The sequence below is a fragment of the Anas acuta genome, chromosome 7 (genome assembly GCF_963932015.1).
Source record: "Anas acuta chromosome 7, bAnaAcu1.1, whole genome shotgun sequence".
In the NCBI taxonomy this organism is placed as follows: domain Eukaryota; kingdom Metazoa; phylum Chordata; class Aves; order Anseriformes; family Anatidae; genus Anas; species Anas acuta.
Window position 1 is genome coordinate 22,423,399 of NC_088985.1, and position 20,548 is coordinate 22,443,946.

The following is a 20,548-nucleotide window of genomic DNA, read 5'->3' on the forward strand; positions in this document are numbered from 1 at the left end:
CTCATAGAAATTGGGCAATATATTGATTAAGTTCTGCTTGTCAGCACTATCAAGAAATTCCGGCAGGTTTATCCAAGTACATCTGCCACACTTCATAATTGAAGTGTTTTTTTATTATTGTTTGTTTCAGAAATACCTTTCTGTGAACTTGCCATGCAAGTAAACATGTTAATGCACATTAGCAAGTTCTTTGTATTAACTCATTCTTTTCTATTACCTTGAGATTATAAGACCTTTTAAACGTTTTGGTTTATATTTATTTCGTTATGAAGATATGGAGTTCTAGGGGGAAAAAAAAAAAAGGAAAATCTTTCTCTAAGGAACATGTGTATAAGGCAATGCTAGGTGTCTTCATTCCTGAATTAGAGTACCTTATTCCTGAATCAGTGCACCTTATAGTCATGGCAGCTGCCTTATTGGTTTTGACATACTTCTGCTGAATTATATGAGAACACTTCAAGTATCAGTTGGTAGAAATACGGTTGGCATCTGAATCGTGATCAGTGCTGAGAGGCAACTGAACGTGCTTTGAAGGGGACTGTTTTCATATGCTCATGGAGGAAAACTGATTGCACTACGACAACAAAAAAATCCACCTGAAGATCCAAAGCTGATAGTTGGAATGGAAAGCAAAAGAAGAAATTGGTATGGAATGGAGTGTTCTGCAACAAGTAAGGGTTGGAGATGAGATCGCAGGAATAGACATGGAACAAGGCCAGATAGAAAATACAGAAACGCGGCCAATCTGTTCTGAATATTCTTTGGCTTATGGGTGGTTCAGGCCAAGTTCCTGTGCTGTGATTGTCATGTGACAGGCAGTAGTGTTGTGCCATTATGCCAGGTTATCCTCCTCTCTGGCATATGAGGTTGACATTAACTGATTGTCCCTGGAACCAGGGCCACGGTTCAGTTCCTTTTTTACAGCAGAGCAGTGGGGCTGGAAGAGAACTATTGTCATCTCGTGCTTCTGAGCTGCTCCCAGAACTCTTCTCCTTCAGTTCTCGCTGGTGAATGGTAAATTTCTTTTGGCTTTTGTCCATACAAATATATTGTGACACAACTTGTGGGCTTGGGAGGATTGATAGCGCTTGAAATAGATCCGTGGAAGTGTGGATAAGAAATTTTCTTTACTGTGGAGAAGATAGAGAAGGAATTAAATGCTAGAAGGACAGTTGTTAATTGCAAAAGTCAACCATATGGAAGTTTAAAAATATCACTGTAACAAATAAGTGAAAGATTTGCCAGAAGTTGTGCAAATGTTGTCAGGTATACTGCTCTTCTAGTAATGTTCTTCAGAAACAATAAAAAAATACACAATTGCAAGCTGCAGATTTAAAAGCTGCATAGCACTTTGGTGCTCTGAAGCTTCTGGCATACATCAAGTCAGGCTTGACAGCTTTACTGATAGATACTTCTCTAACAATAAAAAGGTGGTATTTATTGTGGATAAAATAGTTTTAGTATGACTTCTTTTGCAGAGCCTGTTAATTGCACAGAGATCAAAGATAACTGGGCTGCAAAAGTTTTGTTGTTATTGTTTTCCATTGGTTTCAGTAGGAATTAGTCTAGATCCAGATAAAATTTCTAAAGTTAGCTTATAATTTTATGTACCTTATAAAAATAATATTCCAAACATGCAGCCAGTTTGTTGTAAATATATGGATATATGCAGAAATATGTGCTTGTATATATGTATATTTAAAAATTTAGATTTACATATACTAATTAGTAATACATTAGCAGGCACAAGTACTTCATCATGTGTAGTACTAAACACATTGTAGCTGTTTACTGTGTGAAATGACAAGCGTGGGAATGGACACTGTAATGTTTATAATTTTAGCGTGATTTACAGCTGATGATTAACAGACAGCTCCTTAAGAAAATATTTTCTTTGAACACTTGAAGTTCTTCAGGCCTGTGATATTAGCTCATACCTAGCTTTACCCACTCCAGTGCAAATTTATATCCATAATAAATTGTGTATGCACACACCTATGTACATATAAAATATACGTGCACATGCAGTAGAATAATACACAGAATAATTGTCCTCACGTCTTAGGGAAAAATATTAAAATATATTATTAGCTTCAATTTTGTAACATTGTTTATGAGTCAAGGATTTTTTTTCACTCTAAAATGCTCTGTACCCTGGTGACAGTATTTTAAAAGATTTTGTTTAAGTCTAGGTATTATTTTCAACCAAAAATCATATTATGCATTAAGTCTATCATAAATTTAGTTTTGAACCACTATTTCTCTGCTCTGAATTGGACATTTAGGGTGCTGACAGTATGGTAGGTAACTGTACATAATATTAGTAGCACTACTAGTATCTTGAAAATAATTTCTTATTTTAGTCTAATCTTACTGTTTCTTTTCTGATGATACTCTAGTACTGACAGCCTGTGAGTATGTGAAACAAACAAATGCACACAGAAGACCCAGTTCTGGAAATAAGTCTGCTTTTCTACTCCCTGCCTTATCCCGCTGCCTTACGCGCTTCTGATGTTACTATTGCACAAAATATATATAACATAAAAAGTAGCCTGATTTGGAATATAGAAGTGTGAGAAGGCATGTTATGGTATCTCAGTAGTCTTTCAGTATAAAAGTGATAACTAATACCTGACATTCTAGCTTTAGTAGTTGTGATAACATTACAGTTTTTTAGATATTTGAATTTTAAATGTCTGCATTTTCAAATTAATTAAGACACAATAACATAGAATAATAAAGACATCACTTCAATATTTGAAGTGTGATGATTTGAGCTCTAATTACTTATTTTATTGATTTTAAGTAAACAGTTGAGTCATAGATAAGTCCTCATTCCACATTTGTGAAGGCAGAGCGAAGGTAACAAGTTCGATATGCAGATGATGGTATGAGCAACTTCATATAGAGAAGGGCTTCCTCAAAAGCAGTAATGGTAGTAATGTAGTACAACAAAGCAATAATTTGTCTTAAAGGTTTGCTGAAAAGAAATTACCTGCCTTTCCTTAGGGAGATATGTTAGAAGGTGAAGAGCATTTTGCTATTTCCCTTCTTGGATTGTCTTCCCAGAGTTTCATTTTTCTGCCAAAAGGCTGCTCTTGTGAATTGAATGTAAGAGGAAGAAAGACATGGAAAATTAGTGTTTCCCTCTTTTAGGTGATTTTCAAGGAGAAAATATGAGTTTGCTGTATGGATGATGAATGTTTCAATTTCTTAGCATTTGGTAAAATAGCTCTCCTTTCCTTAAGATCAGTCACGAATGCTTCCTGGATGAAGCACAGCAAGGGAAAATGAAAAGATTGCACTGCTTAGTTTGAAGTTACATAGGGTTTTTAACTACAGAGACCTGAGTTTTACTTGGACTGGATAGACTAATGTGCTTTTCAAGACTTTCAAATTAGCCTGAAGGGAAAAATACCGGAACTAGCCAGTGGTGATCTTTGAGAGAGATTCAAAGGCTCTCTGGCCTTTGTTTTTCCTACTGATCTCTTGAGATAGTGTTAGGAGTTTGAAAATACCGTTTGTAAATAAAATATACTTGCCGTAGAAAAATTATCAAGATGTTATTCCAAACTATGGCATAAACTCCCAAAGGAAATAAAGGCCTTGATAAACGTCACTGCTTTTTCCCAAAATAAGCATGTTGTTTTGCTTTTGCTTTTATAATAGCAACATGTGATACGTTATTTAAGGAGAAAGATCTGCTCAAGTCCTCTAGCATAATGGCAGTTAGAAGACTTCAGAAGTAAAAAGTATTTCTTTTCTTCCCTAGTTCCCCCTCCCTGTCTCTCAGCTCCCAGAAATCAATATAAAAAGCTGTTCATGTGTAATTGTTGATTGCAATTACCTGGTGAAAATGGAGCACCGTATTCTGTAGGCAAGGAGAAGGATTGTTTACTTGTATTCCGTGTCTTTGAAAAATCATGCTTTTACTGTCAGAAGGTATCAAATGCTAGATGAAGAAATTCCATGTGGTCTTCAAGTGAGGGGATGACAGGAGTAGGTAGGATTTACTGCATTCTCTCAGAGGTAATCGGACTTCTGGTCCCCTTCTAGTCCATTGCAAGCCTAAGGTACTTGATTTCACAAGATGCTGCCTCAAGTAGGTCTCGCTACTTCCTGTTTCAACCTACACAGTCAATATGGTGGGATGGAAATGAAATTTCAGAAAGGGCAGGAAGCAGAATGTTCTAGTTCCTGTTGACTTAGCATAAGGTTAGCTAAATTCCCCTTTGGACTCCTCCTGTTGCTGCGTGGTCTAATAACTTCCCTTCTGTAGGGAAGCTTCCTCAATGTCTACATATGCTTAGAGATAATATTTTTTTTTTCTTTTAGCCAATAATAAGAGTAAGTGAAACACACAGTATGAGAGAAATAAACAATGTGTATTGCAAAGCTTTAGGCAAATTTTCCATTCCTACTAATATTAGCATTTTGTGTATAAATATGTTTACAATATATATGCACATGCATAAACAGATGCATACAGATATGTTTAAACAGTTCATTCTCTTCAGAAAACAATTCGAATAATATTCAATGGTGTCTGCCCTAGAATTAATAAAGTAGGTTTTGTTGTTATTGACATAATCTACCTTTTTTCATACTTAATGTCAAACTGTTTTCAGTGGTTATGCAAGTTGAAATGTAATAGTTCACTGTTCTTATTGCCTAACAGGTGTGTCAGAGCAATGTTTAGACTCTTTGTCTCTTAGGCTATTCTAACATTTCATACATTTTGTAACTAGGTTTAAGGTACCGTGGTTTTTAGTTATTTCTTCTTTATTTCATTTTTTTTTTGTTTCATTTTGCAGAAATTTACGCAAAGAGCAGAAGCATTTCTAATAACTGCTTAAAAGCATGTACATACCAATGATAAACAGGTGTTTTAAAGTAATTAGATGAAAGTGCTGGTTTTGTTTATAGAAATAGGTCTTTATTTGTAACCTCTTTTATTACTTGTAAATTTTAGACTTTTTAAAAATGTAGGTGGCGAAATGCTGCGGAAACTTTGCCTGTGTATCTTCAAACTTGGTCATCATTTTCATTTGCTTTTTCATAAACTTTAATTATATGATTCTATTTTTTCTATTAAGTTCACAGTATTATTTGTAAAACACAGCCAACTGATACCTTCCTTTTTCTCATTATTCAACATGACTTTGTTTTTATTGCATGCCTTTCAGAATCATCCCAGACATAAAATTGTCCATTATTCAAAGATCTTACAGAAGAGAAGCACTGTACAGATTGTGATAGATACTGATTTGTCTTGTCACGTTAGAGTTAGCAGGAATTATACCACTCCTTCTTCTCTAAATGTACAAGTGTTTGGAGAAATCATTTCCTTCTCAGTGTTCAATTTGAGAACACTAAAAAGCTTTTTCTTCTGAAATATTTAGCATACATAGCTTTTTATTCAATGTAGAACATCCATTGACTGCCTTTGCTGCTTGTGTGAATCTCAGAATAGGCACCAGAAAGTGAAGAAAATAAATTATCACATGTGAACAGGTCTAGTTACCGGGCAATTATTCAGGAATTAAAAACTCTTCATCAGAGAAAAGAAGGAAAATATGTAATTTCCTCAAATGAGACCCACTTTTGGCTTCTTTCAATCGCCTGTGTTGTTCTCTGCACATCTTCCAAATTCTGCATGAAACAACACAGAGCTTTCATAGATAAACAAACTTTAATTACTCAAAAACATCACTGCAAAGGTTTATTCTGGACACTGGCTGAAACGGGTTGTGTTGGGGAAAAAAAAAAATGGATCATACACTTAGCTATGGTTTATTCATGCAGAATGGTACAACTTAAATTGCGCTAACAATCTTGCTTCTGCACTTGCTATCTCTTTGTACGGCTTTGTAAAATTCAGAGCTCTTTTATATTTCCTAGAGCTTAAGTCAAATGTTTAAGCAAAACCACAGATTGTCTTGCATTTTATGATGATGACATTCATATGATTCATCAGCCAAGTTGCAATCTTTTGATCAACACCACAGATTGTTCTTGGATTAACAGAGTTAATGAAAGTAATGTGTATAGAGCACATATTGTCAATGGGTTTCAGAGACATTTGACATTTGGGATTCCTGCCAAGGTTTTGGATGTAGTGTGATTTTTGTGGGCCTAACCCCTTTTTCTTGTTTCATCCAGCCTTGAACTGCTCAACTCCATTCCTTTCAAACTTCCCTTCTACTTCTTTCTGTTCCTGCTTTTTGATCCCTTTTTTAACTGAGGCTTCTCATCTGAGTTGGCCTTCTCTATTTTGCTTTTTGTATGTCAAAGCTTAAAGCTACAGGGCAAGGCCCAATAAACTTCTGTAGTCATAAGGTGAATCATGTTCACTTGCTCTGTGTGGGAACTTAATGGCATAAGGGGTTTTAAATAGGCTTAAACAGACTAAGTAAGACAGAGTTGTCAGAAATATTAGATGAAAATTCTAAATTATCATTTGGTTAAATTTCTGTAACACACACTTAGTTTGAATGTGCTGAATAGATTTTCTTTTCCCGTCCCCTCACCCAGTTTCCAGAATGTGTGACTTGGGATGGATTTTCACGTGGATTGACATAAAAGCATTTCTGACATAAGAAAACAGTATTTTTGCAAAGTTAGAAACACATTATTTGTCTAACATGGTCATTTTCTCTTTAATATAATTTTCTTCTATGTCATAATTGTAAGTGGATGTTCTGGTGAAGTTTACCCTTCCTACATGGAAGAATTATTGTGAGATATGCTGGTCTTAAAAAGACGCCCTAAAAAGTTATTTTTGGCAACAGTGTGAGCAACTTAAAGCTGACCTTTTAATGAGAAATGTCATTCAGTTTTAGAAAGTGGTACTGTATATAATGTAATATATTTCTGAATTACTCATCTGCTGAAGCTTGTTTGTGTTCTCAGAGTGGTAAAGCCTTTTTTGCAAGTAAGATTTGCTTCCTAAAGGCAGTCTGGAATTATGGCTTCTTATGAGAGTTGTGAAAAATTAAATGTAACAAACATTTCATTTTAAAAGACTTGAATGATAAAATAATATTTTGGATTAATTGAAACTTCATAATTCCTCCTAAGTTGCTACTTTGTTATCTTTGAAGCAGTGGAAACATTTTAAGCTCTTACTGCTGCTGTTTGGTAGCTGTTAGCATGGGAAAAATATAAAAGGAAGAAGTTGCCATTTTGCCTTGAATGATTACATAATTTCTACCTTGTGAGTTTTAAAAAGGACAACCTAGTGTGTCTGACTTGGTTTTGAGGAATAACGTTTACATCATAACTATAACATCAGTACTCTACATCATCTCTACCATTTAGTTTAGTTTATAAACACACATAGTAAAAATAAACTTAGGAACAGAAATGAACAAAATTGCTCTGTTAACTTACAGTATCTCAGAACAGTGCATTGCAAGTTCTACTAAATGCTAGATTGCCTCCATTTTTTCAAGCTTGCCTTCCATTATCATGACTGTGAACACCCAGTCATGCCTTTTCTCTTTTCTATCGACCTTTTCTATTTCTTGTGAATTAATTTTTTTCTCTTTCCTGTTGATCTAAAAATCAAAAATTAATAATAAATCCTTCCAGACCATTCAATTAAGTATTAAGAAGGCAGTGTTAAATTGAGAAAAAATATCTGGAAAATATAACCCTTATTTTTATAAGTAAGTATGGTACTTCAGTTCAGGTAACATGTTTTTTGCATGTTCAGTAATATTTTCTATCTCATGCAAGTATGACAAGCTCTGCTTGAATTGCTGTGAGTAGTTCTTGTTTGTATGTTATGGTAGTAGTCCAGGTAGTCCAGGTCCAGGTGACCTTACCTCTACTTAGTTTATTAGGCGGATGCCTACAATGTAAAAGGCAGAAATCTAAGCTTTAAAAAGTTTATCATGTGTTAAGCAGCTGGAAATATGGTAGAGAATTAGCAGCATGTGATAACCGTGAGCTGTTATATGGCCTTACAGCAATCAAAAGATCATACTTCAGAAACTGTAAGTCTAATGTACTAACTACTGTGTTCCCTGTGGTCTGACAAGGAAGCGTTCTCCACTGAAAACAGAGCTTTTTAGGCAGATCCTTTAATGCAGTATTTTACTTTGTCAAGGAGATTTGTTAAATGCGTTAATGAATTAACCTGTGGGTAGCTAGTATTATTGCCGTTCGCTCCGTGACCTGTAGAGTAACCGCACATTTGTAAAGGGTTAATAAATGATTAATGTATGAACTAATTATTAGGGTTCAGTACATTAACAGATGACATGTAACCAAACAATATCAGCTATTGATGTGCTTAGTAAACATTAATAATTATAATAACCAAGTCTGTCAAATGTTTATGGTATACTTCATGGTTTTGAGATTTTCTTTAAAGTATTTATAAAGATACCTCTTAGTTTTAAATTTACAATCAATATAACAGTCTAGTTTTTCATCACTTTAAGTTATTCTCATATTTGTGTATTTGTTCTAGGCTTGTTTATTTATTTCTGTGTCATTTAAAAATAATAATAATTCAAAACAGTGAAACATAGTAACAGAAAGGGCTTTTCTTAAAACTCAAAGCTTTAGGCAGTGGATAACTGCAGTATGAAGACTGAAGCAGAACAAAAGGATGGAGCAAACAAAAGTCAGGGATGAGAAAAAGTAGGATTTTTATAATGCAAAATGAAAGTGAAGTTGCAGTGTTTCTGTGTATGGTATCCAAGATGACAAAGTACCTATTTGCTCTCTGTACGTGAGAATTTCAGCAAATGAAACCTTGCAGCCATTAGGCTGGGTTTTGCATTTCAGCAGCTTGGTGATTACTGCTGCTTTTGGCTGCTACTAAATGACGCTGTACTGTGTTGTTTACGAAATAAAATTGACCGTAATTGTCAGCAGAGCTAAAAAGTAATGTTTTGATCTAAGCTTCTGTAGACAGTCTCTTATGCCTTGTCTAAACAGGAACACGCTCCTCTGACATGGTTTCACGAAGTAGAAATGGAAGATTACTTATATAACAACTTCTTTCGTGTTAGGCAAGGGAGAAGTAAGTGACTTCCTGTGCTCCATTTAAAACTACTTGAAAATGGATTGCAGCAGATTTTACACTGTTTTTGGAAGGGTTCAGCTTTTAGAGAATGTTCTGTTAGTATTTTACCTTGTCTTAATATAAGCTTGAACTGGAATTGGTTTTAAAACGCAGCTCAGTTGGACATGTAGATGAATAGGAATAATGTAAAAGAGGGAATACAGTGAAAATATCTTACTTTTTGAATGCAGATGTGGAAAGATGCAAAAGGCATCCATACCTACTAGAAGTACCCTTTTTTATAGAGCCTGGAATTTTGTTTGGCTTTTCAGTTACATTGATGCTTGTTGTTTAGTAAATTTCAGGACAATTAACAAACTCTTATCTTTCTCCTTTCTGTGTCCTTTCTGGTTGCTGAGGTTCCAGTTTATAGTGAAGATGAGTCTTTGAGCTCATGACCTTTTACTTACTAATATTAAATATCATCCTTCTTTGCAGCAGTTCTTCAAATTCATTCAGTTCTTTCTGTATGATAAGCTGGTCTCCTGTATATTGATAGGTTGCAAATATCATTAGTGTATTCCTATGTAATACCACCTTTATTGATAAATTTGGTTTCAAGATTTGTTTTTACGAAACTCCATTAGTAACTTCAGGTGATTTCTGCTCTCTCTCTTTTTCCTTTTTTAAAATTTTCTTTCTTATCTCAATTGCACTATTAACCACTTTTTTTTTTTTTTGGCCATTTATATTTTTACTTTTGCTTGTAGCACTTTACGAAGTGCCATATTGAAGCCCTTGCTGGATCAGCTGTATTGTACTCTTTGAAGAACCAGGTTTCATGTTCTGCAGGACATTGCATGATTATTACGTGATGCTACGCTATCTTTACTTTTTCTTTCTTAAATATATCCTTGAATTTCAATTATAAAAACTAGAAACAATGTTTGTCTTGTATATTTTCATATCCTGCTCTAGTCATTGCATTTCATTTTTATTTTACCAGTCAGATATACACACTACCCACATTCTTGCCTGTGATTTAGTCACATTCTTGCTTTAGTCATCCTGCCAACTGCATTACCAACTCAGGTTCCTTTTGATAACAGTATTCACATTCACACTGATATCTATAATTGGACTGGATGATACTGCTTTGTCTTGTATTCTGCCCTTGTCAATTTGATTCCTGCCTTTGTATGTGAAGACTGATTAGGGAGCACACGTTAATTGCTCCTGACTTCTCCTGATTCTATTTATTTAATTCTTTATCTGTCTTGCTAGACTTTTTCCTAGACATTTGTTGTCCAAGTTATTAATGCTGAACTTGTTAAAGTTTCCCCACACATGCTTATGTAGCTGAACATCCTGATTTTTTTTTTTGTAACAAAATCTCTTAAGGTGCCTGTCAGTTCTTATTATGTTGTACAAACAAGGAAAAATCTGTTGCAAATCTGATGACTTCTATCTGAAAATGTTTACCCTGTCTGGAGCACTCTATTTCCCCTGTACTAAATCAGTTTCAGCTCCTCTAACGCGAAAGTTTTTCTTATTCCTGTATTTTCTCAGTTTTTGTGAGAATTATCATTAAAAATAATAATTAAAAAAACAAAACAAAACTATTTTCAGTGTCTGTTAGCAAGAAGGTGTAGGAAGAAGGTGGCAGGCTGTATATTTGTGTGTGTCTCTTTTTTAAAGTAGATTTTTAATACTTGTGCCACAATTTGTCATGCATATTAATCATGCTGTAATAATATAAAGTCAGGATATGGACAGTTTACATGAATGGTTTTGGTAATTAAAAGTATATGACAGCTAATAGGTTAAATTTAATTTTTTTTGAAGTCCTGCTGGATGCAAAGTGACATCACACTGAGAAGGTCACCTTCTTGTCTTCTCTGGGAGATGTTTTTCATTGAGAGTGTTTGTGGTCTGTTTTAGATCTCTCAGTAAATGACCTCACTTTTCTTTTCTTACTGAACAGCCATTCCCACTGTACTTTCCTATTTTCTTTTTTTTTTTTTTTTCCATTTTTTTCCTTTCGGAACTAAAGGACTATATTGGCATTGGAATGGAAAAATTACTGTCTTCTCTAAGGGTAGTTCTCTAAACCAGGAGGTGACGAACTTGTTTGGGATGAACAGATGAAATATCTTATTCCTTTTTGGTTGAAATATCTAGCTGGAGTTCTGGCACCTACAAGTTGTTTTGCTCAGGAGTCACTATTTTCTGAACACAACAGACCTGGCTTGAAATATGCCAATTAGATATTATTTTAGTCACACTGCTTTTAAAAGCACAGTGGCTTTAGGTGAGAAATAATATTTGTTGGCCATAAGGCTTAATCATTTCAGTAATTTTTATTTAAAAAACAACAACAACACATTTTGGCATTATATCCCATGTCAAAAAAAAAATGACTGTTTCTGTTCCAGAGAAATCCTTGAGATTCCCTTTCTGTGGTGGCCAAAGTAAATGAAGTTGCTGGGCAGTGGTGCTCAGATATCTGCTTGACAGTTCCTACCTGCATGTTTTTCTGTCTCCTATTTTGTCTTGTTATCCTATAGCATCATGAAATAGACTTCTCATTTTGTAAATTTTTTTGAGACGATGACTTCCTTGCACTGTATATCTCTACTCTGTTTTGCATTATGAAGTTCAGACAGTGCAGACCCTTTCATGCTGTAGCATTTGCAATATTCCCTTCTCCATTTGCTGTCTTTGCATGTCTGTAGTGGTATTTTAATGTTGGGATTTTAGATTTGTGCTTAACTTGTGCTGATGGGGCTAGTAAGGTGAGTTCTTAGGTCAATGTAAGACTTTCCTTGCTATGGGACACAGGGATAATTCTACTGAACAGAACTGTGGAAGCCCAAATGGAACTTATCAATGTTGAACTCTTGCACGGCAGGCCAGTGAACCTCTTAAATTATGTCATTTTAATAGCTCAAGGGTGTAATGAATGGCCTTCTAAATCCCACTGCTGACGCTTTTTTTTTTTTTCCACTTAATTATTTTTATGAATTGATGATCATCTTGGGTGTAACTACTTTAATCCTATATTTTAGAATTGTTACAAGCAATTGTTACTGGAATCAGTTACTATAATACAAAGTGAATACATCAGCTTTTTGAGAGGCATTCAGCAACTAGATGGATGAGCAGATTTTTATCTACAACATCACATTGAACAAAATATGACTAAACATCAGTGCTGTCAGGGAGTGCTCAGACAGCTGTAATGTCTGCAGATCATTCCATACAATAGTGTAAAGGGATAAATGGTCTAAGAATAATAACATTTTTTGTAGATTTTCTTTCTTTCTTTTTTTTTTTTTTAACAAGTTTTCTAATTGCTGTTGTTTTAGTGGCAAAAGGGAGGTGTCTGTAATATTTAAGTGCATTAGATTTTTATTTGCTGATAATAAACAGTGTTCCCAGTTGGAGCACTAGGTTACATGATTTAAGCTTTTGACTAGATGACATATTATCTTCGAATTTTAAGTAGAGAAATAACACTAATGATCATGTAAGTAGTACATTAGCATATTATCAAAGACCATGTTGGAAGAATAGGTCAGGATGCTTCAAACAGCACAATAAGTAGGTTATTGCTTAGTAAGGCTCTGCTGAGAAGATTAAAGAAATGAACAATATAATATAGAACAAGAGAGAACTGTATTTAGTTTGTACCCAGCAGTGCCGTATTTCGGTCTGTTCCCTGTAATTCCAAAATGTGGATTGCTCAGAGACAGCCTACCCTGGAGCTACCACCTCCAGGGGAGGGAAGGGTAAATTCCATTACTTTCTTCCTTGCAGTTTGCAAGCAAATATTGAATATTTAGTAACTTGATAGGACATTCTGTTTAAGTGATTGCAATGCCAATTCTTATGCCTATAAAGCCTGAAAATTTCTACCTGTAGTTTGCATTTGTACAAAAGGGTAATCTCATTTTAACTGCCAAGACAAATGAGTTTTAAAATGAATAATATAATTAGCAGTCATATTGGTAATTCAGTATAATGCCTGTTCTGTCTCTACCTATTTCTGTGCTTTTTGGTTCATTTGGAAATGAAAACTGCAAACATTTCACTGAAAGATTTTGGTTTCCTTGTAGTATTTTAGAACTCAGAATTTATAAGGGGGATAAAGCTTGCATGCAACATTTACCTTCCTTAGTGAAGACTGAGTAGGACATGTTCTTGCAGCTTTTGGATTCAATCTGAATTCTTGCATGTTAATTATAAAAGTGTATGTAATCTAGTCAAGGGGATTCAATGTTGTGAATTAGAGGTCCGAAATATTAATGTTCAAATGATACAGAAGTGTTTCCATAATGTATATACCATTAGATGTTGGTTTTATTTGCTTTAAACTTCCTAATTTTTCTTTAAAGTTTTTTTTAGAGATTTTTTTTTTTTCCTTTTTTCAAAGGATAGAAAAATTCACCTTTTGCCCAGTGAACTCCTGGACACCTACCAAAATAAAAAACATGCTACAGCTAGCTGGTGGTGAGAGAAGTGTATGAGAAGTTGGTGCATTTCTTCTGTGGACATTCTAAGAACACTAATAACCTAAGAAAACATTCCCTTTTTTGTTCCATAGAAAGAACATAATAAATCCAGCTTAATTTAACAGTACCCAACATTAACTGGCAAGATCAAAAAAGAAAGGGGAATTAAAATAAAATTCCATTGAGAGTTAGTGCTAGTAGCTCTGCTGTAATGTTCTTCACGGTGAGCATAGACAAATTTACCCTATTTTTTCCTCCTACCTATATTTTATGCTTCATTATTTGTTTTGTTTTATTTTTATATTTTTATGAAATCCAATATACAGAAAAAAATACTGAAATTTCTGCTTGTGTGGCTTCTTCCTGCATCTGTGGTGTCAGTCATGTTGGCGTTGGCAGCTTTCCAGCACCAAGCTGCAGAGGAAGTAACACTTGCTATTTGCAGGTTTTTCGGTTCTTTTGCAAAGTGATCATTTTACTTTATCACATGACTGTATTCCTCAGATTTCCTTTCTGTTGAGAGGGATACCTGGATATATATTAAGTCTTACTGAGGGTGCAAGTGGGATTGCATCATGGGAAGCTGCTAGGAGCTAGCAATTGCTTGGCAAGCATTCAGAGCTTGCCATATGCAATCACTTGTGCGCGACCATGGCAGACTGTGCCCAACTTCCATAGTACATTTTTTGCAGTTTGCTGTTCTTGCTGCTCTTGCTGCTTTGGATTGGGATGCTGGAGTCAGACAAACTTGTTTTCCTCCTGTCTTAGTAATAACCTCCCTCCTGCAGGTGCGAGAGTGAGCAAGCCCAGTTTAAAACAGGGCTGGCATTTTGTACTGTATTTATTCAAAGCTGTGCTTCCATTGACTTCAGCTTTAGTTGGCAATGCTTAGCAATCTTATGCAGCCAAATCCAGACTTGGCTGTGCACAGGCACAGAAGGATGAAACACAGCAGTGACGACGGTGAAGACGTTTGCCTTGATAGGAAGTTTAAGTTGTTTAAACCATAAGAATTTTAGCCATTCCCCAGAATCTCATCTCTTTCCTTTGACCTAAATGCTGCTTGTAATGCCCCAGAATCTGGTGAGTACGAAGTGCTCAGACTTCTCTGAGCCCAACTTCAGTTCCGGTGTGCTCCTAGAAGCACTGAATAGTTCAGAATGGAGGCCATCTTGTTGCTCAGCACAGTTGTGCTGGGTTGTTCCATGTGCTGGTGCAGGCAGCTTGAAAATCTAGGGCAGCAGGAAAATGTAGAACTCAGAAATCAACTTCTGAAACTGAGGCGTCGTTCAGAACATAGCCTAATAAGAAGTTGGTTAGTAGAGGGGCTGAAATACAGAAACACAAGGAAGAGCATAGGTACTTGAGGTTTTGCTGCTTGCCTACTACAACCTGGGCAGACTGGGTGCATCTCATGGCTAAATGCATATTTGATGTTACAAATGATGACTGCTGATGTGGATTCAACACGTGCATAAATACTCGTTTAAGGATTTTGAGTATGAATGGTAGCTAGGATTGGGCAACGTGTGTCAGATTCCTGACATGCCTTCTCGGGGTAAGACTTTCCACTTTGTGACTGTAGTCTAATCAATTCAGGGTCAAGTGTCTCTGCTGCCATAACCCTTTGCAGAGACAGAGGAAAAAAGTTTCAGGAGCAAAAGTGTATATTCTCCGTGGTTCTCTGTTGGGATATGTTGGTCATTTCCTTTTTCAGCTCATTAGTTCCAATTCCTTTGGGCTACATGTTCAGGCTAAAAGAGGTAGTGAGGAAGCCAGGTTGTATTAGGGTCTATTTCATGCTGTCCCATGTCCCCCCATCCCAAAGACATGTATCAACTCTTGAAGTGATGTCAGTATTTTGCTTAATTCAAGACATGATCTTTCTGTGTTAGCTCATGCTGCCAATATGGAGTATGTTACTTTGTGCTCTCCCTCAAGAGTTTTAGAGTTTTATGTTTGTGTTATTGTTACTCCACCTTTTGAAGATCTCCTATTGTTTGTGTCTATTTGATGCAATTTATTATCTATTTATCTTTGAGACCTGTAAGGTGGAATCAGCTGCTGTGCTGGAGATGCAGCTTTTTGGAATGCAAGTAGCCACAGCAGCACCGTGAGAAATGCCCCCTGCAGTCTGCGGTTTCCAGCTGCCTGGCGCCCAATGAAGCCTTAAGTGGTCCTAACATGTTTGGTAAAGCAGTGATGATTATTACTGTTTACATGAAGAACTCCAAAACTGATTTTGATAAATTAAGATGAGGAAAATTCTTTGAAAGCATCTGTATTGTAAGCATATGCATGTGGACCATCATTTATTTAAAGATCGTTTATAACTATCATGGAGGTACTCACAGCCCATGTGGTCAGATGTTCTTTTCCCATCCTTTACCTTTCCCTCTTCACCAATAAAGGCATGGTTTGTGTGTCTACTGATAAGGGACTGAAGTTGTGCTGGGCATGCTTTGCCCTTACATGCCCGTGCTCTGAGTGGAAAGGCAACAAAACAAAGTGCACTCTATTACAGGGTATGGCAAAGGGGAAAAGTTCTTTTGATTTCAAATAATAGGATATACATACATGTAAATTGCATCTTTCAGAGAACTTACAGGTATTGCTAAGTAATCTTTATTTCATAATTAAGGTATCCCTTAACTTTAAAGAATATCTTTTTCCCTTCTGGAATTTGCTGACAACACAGGTTATGCCTCAATCATCTCCTGCAGTAAGCAACACAGGCGTCAGTCCTGGAGATAAACAGACTTCTTCAAAGCACAGTTTTGATTCATTCCTAGATGAGGTTCATTATGTTCATTGGATGGAGTCTGGAGACCTCTGAAAAATTATTATGGTTGTGTAATTAAAGGTTAGTATAGTGCATATGCAGAAGAGTGTGAAAGGCAGGTAAAACAGATTATTGTAATATCTCGTTTTATTTTACTGTCAAAACTCTGCATATATTTTCTAGGAAAGTTACTGTTTGTTTTTTAATAAAGAGACATTTTGTAGACACTGTGTGGTTTGACATTTTCAATGAATGGTAGAATATTTAAAGGTGGAAAGCCGAGACCAGACTTCAGATCTCTCTTTTATCCATGATTTAGTCCCTTATTTAGATCTTTGTAATGTTTAGGCCCCAGCAGATTTTCCATAGTTGCAGGATTTTCAAACTGCTTTTCCAAACTTTTTTAGTCTGCTTTATAATTCTGTGGTTGATATTTTGCTTTCTGACTGTGGTTCTAGTCCCAGAACCTTCTTGCAACATTTTCATGTGCTGCTGGGAACCTTTGTGAATTGTTTCCATTGTTGGGACTGCTTGGCAGCAGATCGGTAGTCTGATGAAACAATGCAAATGGCAAAACGGGGAGATAGAACAGTATCAGTTCACCAAACCTGGAGAACCTGTTCATGCTGAGAAACAAGGAAATGTGTGTGTGTGCAGGAGCACCAGGCTCCTTGTAAGAAATTACTGAATCTAGAAAACAATCTTCAAATGTGCTGTTTACAAATGAGTTTCTACTGAAGTGAAATTTCTAATGAAAGATTTCTTCTGAGAGTAATGGTAGTAGCTTTTTCACTTAGGAGCTAGATTGTTCACTCTTATCACCAACTCTACAAAATCTACAGCAAGTACACTGTATACTTTTGTATGCACTACAACATCCTTGGAAAAATTGGTTGTCTGCATTTCCTTGATTTAATTTGATGAAGGGTCATGGTAAGTGTTTTGATTAAATTGATCTTCCTCTGTCCAACGTAGGTGTAATTTCATCTTGAAAATATATAGCAGGTTTGTGTTCCCCTTAAGGTTAGAAGGATCCTTCATCCTAACAAATCTGCCCTGGTTTAGCCAGCTATAATCTCTGGTAGTACAGTTGTGTAGTAAAGCAAATGAGGGCACTAATCTGACTGAAATATGCTTCCTTACACTTTTTCAAGATATAAGCTATGTAGTTACTTTTGGATTTTCTCTTCTCAAAGATGCTGTAGTTCAGTTTTGCAACACTTGAGCTACTGACCTAATCACAATACGGAATAAGGTACTTAAAAGAAACAAATATAAACAAATGACTGAAATTCTTATTTTGAGCAGAATATGAAATTATTAATATATTACAAGAATGGATTTTTTTTTTCAGCTAAGTGATACTTTTCAATCTGGCTTTATATTTCTTTTAAGAATATGACATAAAACAAACTTTTCTAACCTACTGCATGTTGCCAAACACTGAGTTGAAGTATTGTGTTAGATAAAAACACAGAAAACAAAACAAAAACACTTTTTTTTTTTTTTCCCAATATCTATTTTAGATTTCCTGGGCATAAATTTTATTCCATGTGCAATGTGTTTATGTGCATATATTGATCTATTTGTGTAGGTGAGCAAGTGCATTTTTTTTTTTTTACATATCATGCAAATGTTGGCATTTGTATGGCAGCTGCAGAAGGCCTATGGATACTGCTGCTCCTGGTCCAAAGATTTTGAATGTTATAGTTTTAAACAAGGTTAACTTCTAACCAGCATACGGAAAATGTTGCAGGAATTTTGATGGCATAAACCTGATACTGAAGGTTTCAGTTTGCACAGCTGAGATTCTATTAATTTTAGCATAATACAGAGACCAAAGAAAAAAATGTTATCTTGTACATACTTCTGGTTTACTTTTTAATGATAGTGAGTAAAATAAGAAAACTAATGTTTTCTGTTTGTTGGTTGTTTTTTTTTTGTTTTGTTTTGTTTTTTGAAGTGGACTCCAACGAAGGGACCACTTTGTTATGCTGTCACGTTGCATACAGCACTCCAGATCTGAGAGATCAGTGAATCTTTGGTTCACACTGTAACATCATTCATGAACTTTTTGAAAGTGGTTATTTTAATAGGCATATTAAAAGTGTTTTTTATTTTATTTTTTCATTCTAATTATGTAAGAGCAGAAGATGAACTGCAGCAAGGTAACAATGAGACTTGCAAACAATACAAACAAACCTTTAGTCGGGTTTTTGAGCATCCTATTCTGAAAGTGTTGCATATCCTGTCCTATGATTTCTTTTGTCTGGCTTCTACCGTACTTTCCTTAAAACTGTGAGATTCATGGTTGACATTTGAAAAATTACTTGGTACTTACTGGGATAAATGTTCATGCTGGTTTGTTGAACATTGCTTGCTTCTGCTTTGTGTTATGGTAGCACTGTGACAACACAAGGCAGTAGATGAAGCTATAAAACAAAAATCTCTGAACTCTGAAACAATTTCCTTTCTCCAGTGTACACATGAATATTGCTGTATTTCTAACTTATTTGAATGTCAATGTTTCCATTTATCTATTGTTTGTATGTATATTTTCAGAGAAGTATTGAAAAATATCAGTGTCTGGCTGTTGTGGTGAAAGCAGCAGTTAAAATCATGGGGTATTATTTAAACAATTATAGGTTTCTGTTTACCAATCTCTTTTGTAACATAAAAAGTTCTATCAAGAAGAAAAGTAGAATTGCATTATTTTGGAGTTTTGGAAAATAAGAAATGAGCCTGTGTTAGAAAATGATTATTCTAAAACAGTTTTTCTTTCCTTTTTTTTTCTTTCTTTCTTTTCTTTTAGGACCGGAATAGGCCCTATGACACTTTTAACTTGCACTCTTTGGAAAATTCCTTAATGGATATGATAAGGACTGATCATGAGCCTCTGAAAGGTAAACACTACCCTCCCAGTGGCCCACCAATGAGTTTCGCTGATATAATGTGGAGGAATCATTTTACAGGTTAGGAATATTCATATGTCCATGCTTGCTTGGTTTTTAAACAAAAATCAGCTTTTCAGTATTGCTATGAACTTTTTGCTAATGAATGAGTTGTCATTTATGCAAAACTTCTGTTTCCCATCTTAAGCTAATCACCTCTATTGTTGGAAGATAAGATGAAATATGTACACACTTTGGTATATGTGCACAATCATAGTATTATCTAAAAACTAGTTATTCTGAAACTTTTTGCACTGTTCAATTCAGAAAATATGCAGTGCAACTGGAGTCCAATCGTTATGTTGAAAGTCTTGTGCAAAGTTAATATTACTAGTGTTTATGGATCATCAGCTAATACACAGGGTTCTAAAAGTGCCATACTATCAAACTTACTCTCTACAGTTGTTTAAGGCTTGTTTTTAAATGTATTTCTTGATTTGGGTTTCATGTTTTCAAAGGGAGCCAACAACTGTTAGGTGTTCTTAAGTGCTAGGAAAGTTGGACTATTTATGCTACTGAACTGTATTTGTTCTACCAGGTGGAGCATTGGAGATTAAACTATTTTTAATACTAATGATATGGAGTAGTAAAAGGTTGTGGAAGCTTTTCAATGAATAACTAATCTTAATCGACTGTCACTGTCCTCTGTCTTAATCTTTCTTTGGTTAAGTTTCAAAATAGGTACACATTCTTGCTAACTAGCTGCTATTTTTTTTTAATGTTTATTTTTTACTTTGAAGACTGAAGCTAACAGTAAGCCAAATGCAAGGGAAGCATTGAGCTAAAAATTATTCCCAAACTCTAAGAAATCAGGACACTGGAACCTACAGAGAAGAAATTGTTTTGTATGACTCTTCAGATGCAACTACATGTATACATACTTCTCTGATGTGACAGTTACCTCGTTTGTTTCCCTTCCTGTTTAATAGTATCTGTGGAAAAATATTTCTTCTTGGTCATGTGCCTCTTTCATCATCTTTCTGGGTACAGAGATTTTACAATCATTCCAAGCTCAGTTCTGTACTCTCAGCTCTTTTAACCTGGGCTTTCCAAATTATCCTGATACTTCTTGTACTGTACTTCTGTGCCTTTAACCGTTTTCCACCTGTTTAAAATAGCAAGAAACACTGTTGCATCTCTATTCTGATGTAGTCCTACAACATAAATGTTAACCTGAAACTTATAAAGACCTAGCTCCACAAAATTGAGATTTCTGCTGGATATACATTGAATATGAATGGTATTTTCTATGTCCATTTAAACAAAGAAGTAAAAGCAAAAC

The 20,548-nt window shown here is 35.3% G+C and overlaps 1 protein-coding gene and 1 long non-coding RNA gene across 16 annotated transcripts in view; one reads left to right on the top strand and one right to left on the bottom strand.

Moving 5' to 3' along the window:
- Positions 1-20,548, top strand: part of CPEB3 (cytoplasmic polyadenylation element binding protein 3) — a 92,391-nt gene that overhangs the window by 10,456 nt on the left and 61,387 nt on the right. For 9 of the 15 annotated variants that reach the window (XM_068688100.1, XM_068688103.1, XM_068688102.1 and 6 more), the window contains exon 3: positions 19,128-19,287. In XM_068688100.1, the coding sequence (XP_068544201.1) occupies positions 19,128-19,287 (160 nt within the window). Of the gene's footprint in view, positions 1-585; positions 1,015-19,127; positions 19,288-20,548 lie in introns of those variants that run through there. The other 6 variants (XM_068688096.1, XM_068688107.1, XM_068688104.1 and 3 more) reach the window with 3 other exon arrangements.
- LOC137859244 (uncharacterized) lies at positions 987-4,291 on the bottom strand. The gene is made up of 3 exons (XR_011098207.1): positions 3,848-4,291; positions 2,996-3,092; positions 987-1,130 (listed from the first exon to the last, which is right to left on the bottom strand). It is a non-coding gene; the product is annotated as an uncharacterized lncRNA (long non-coding RNA).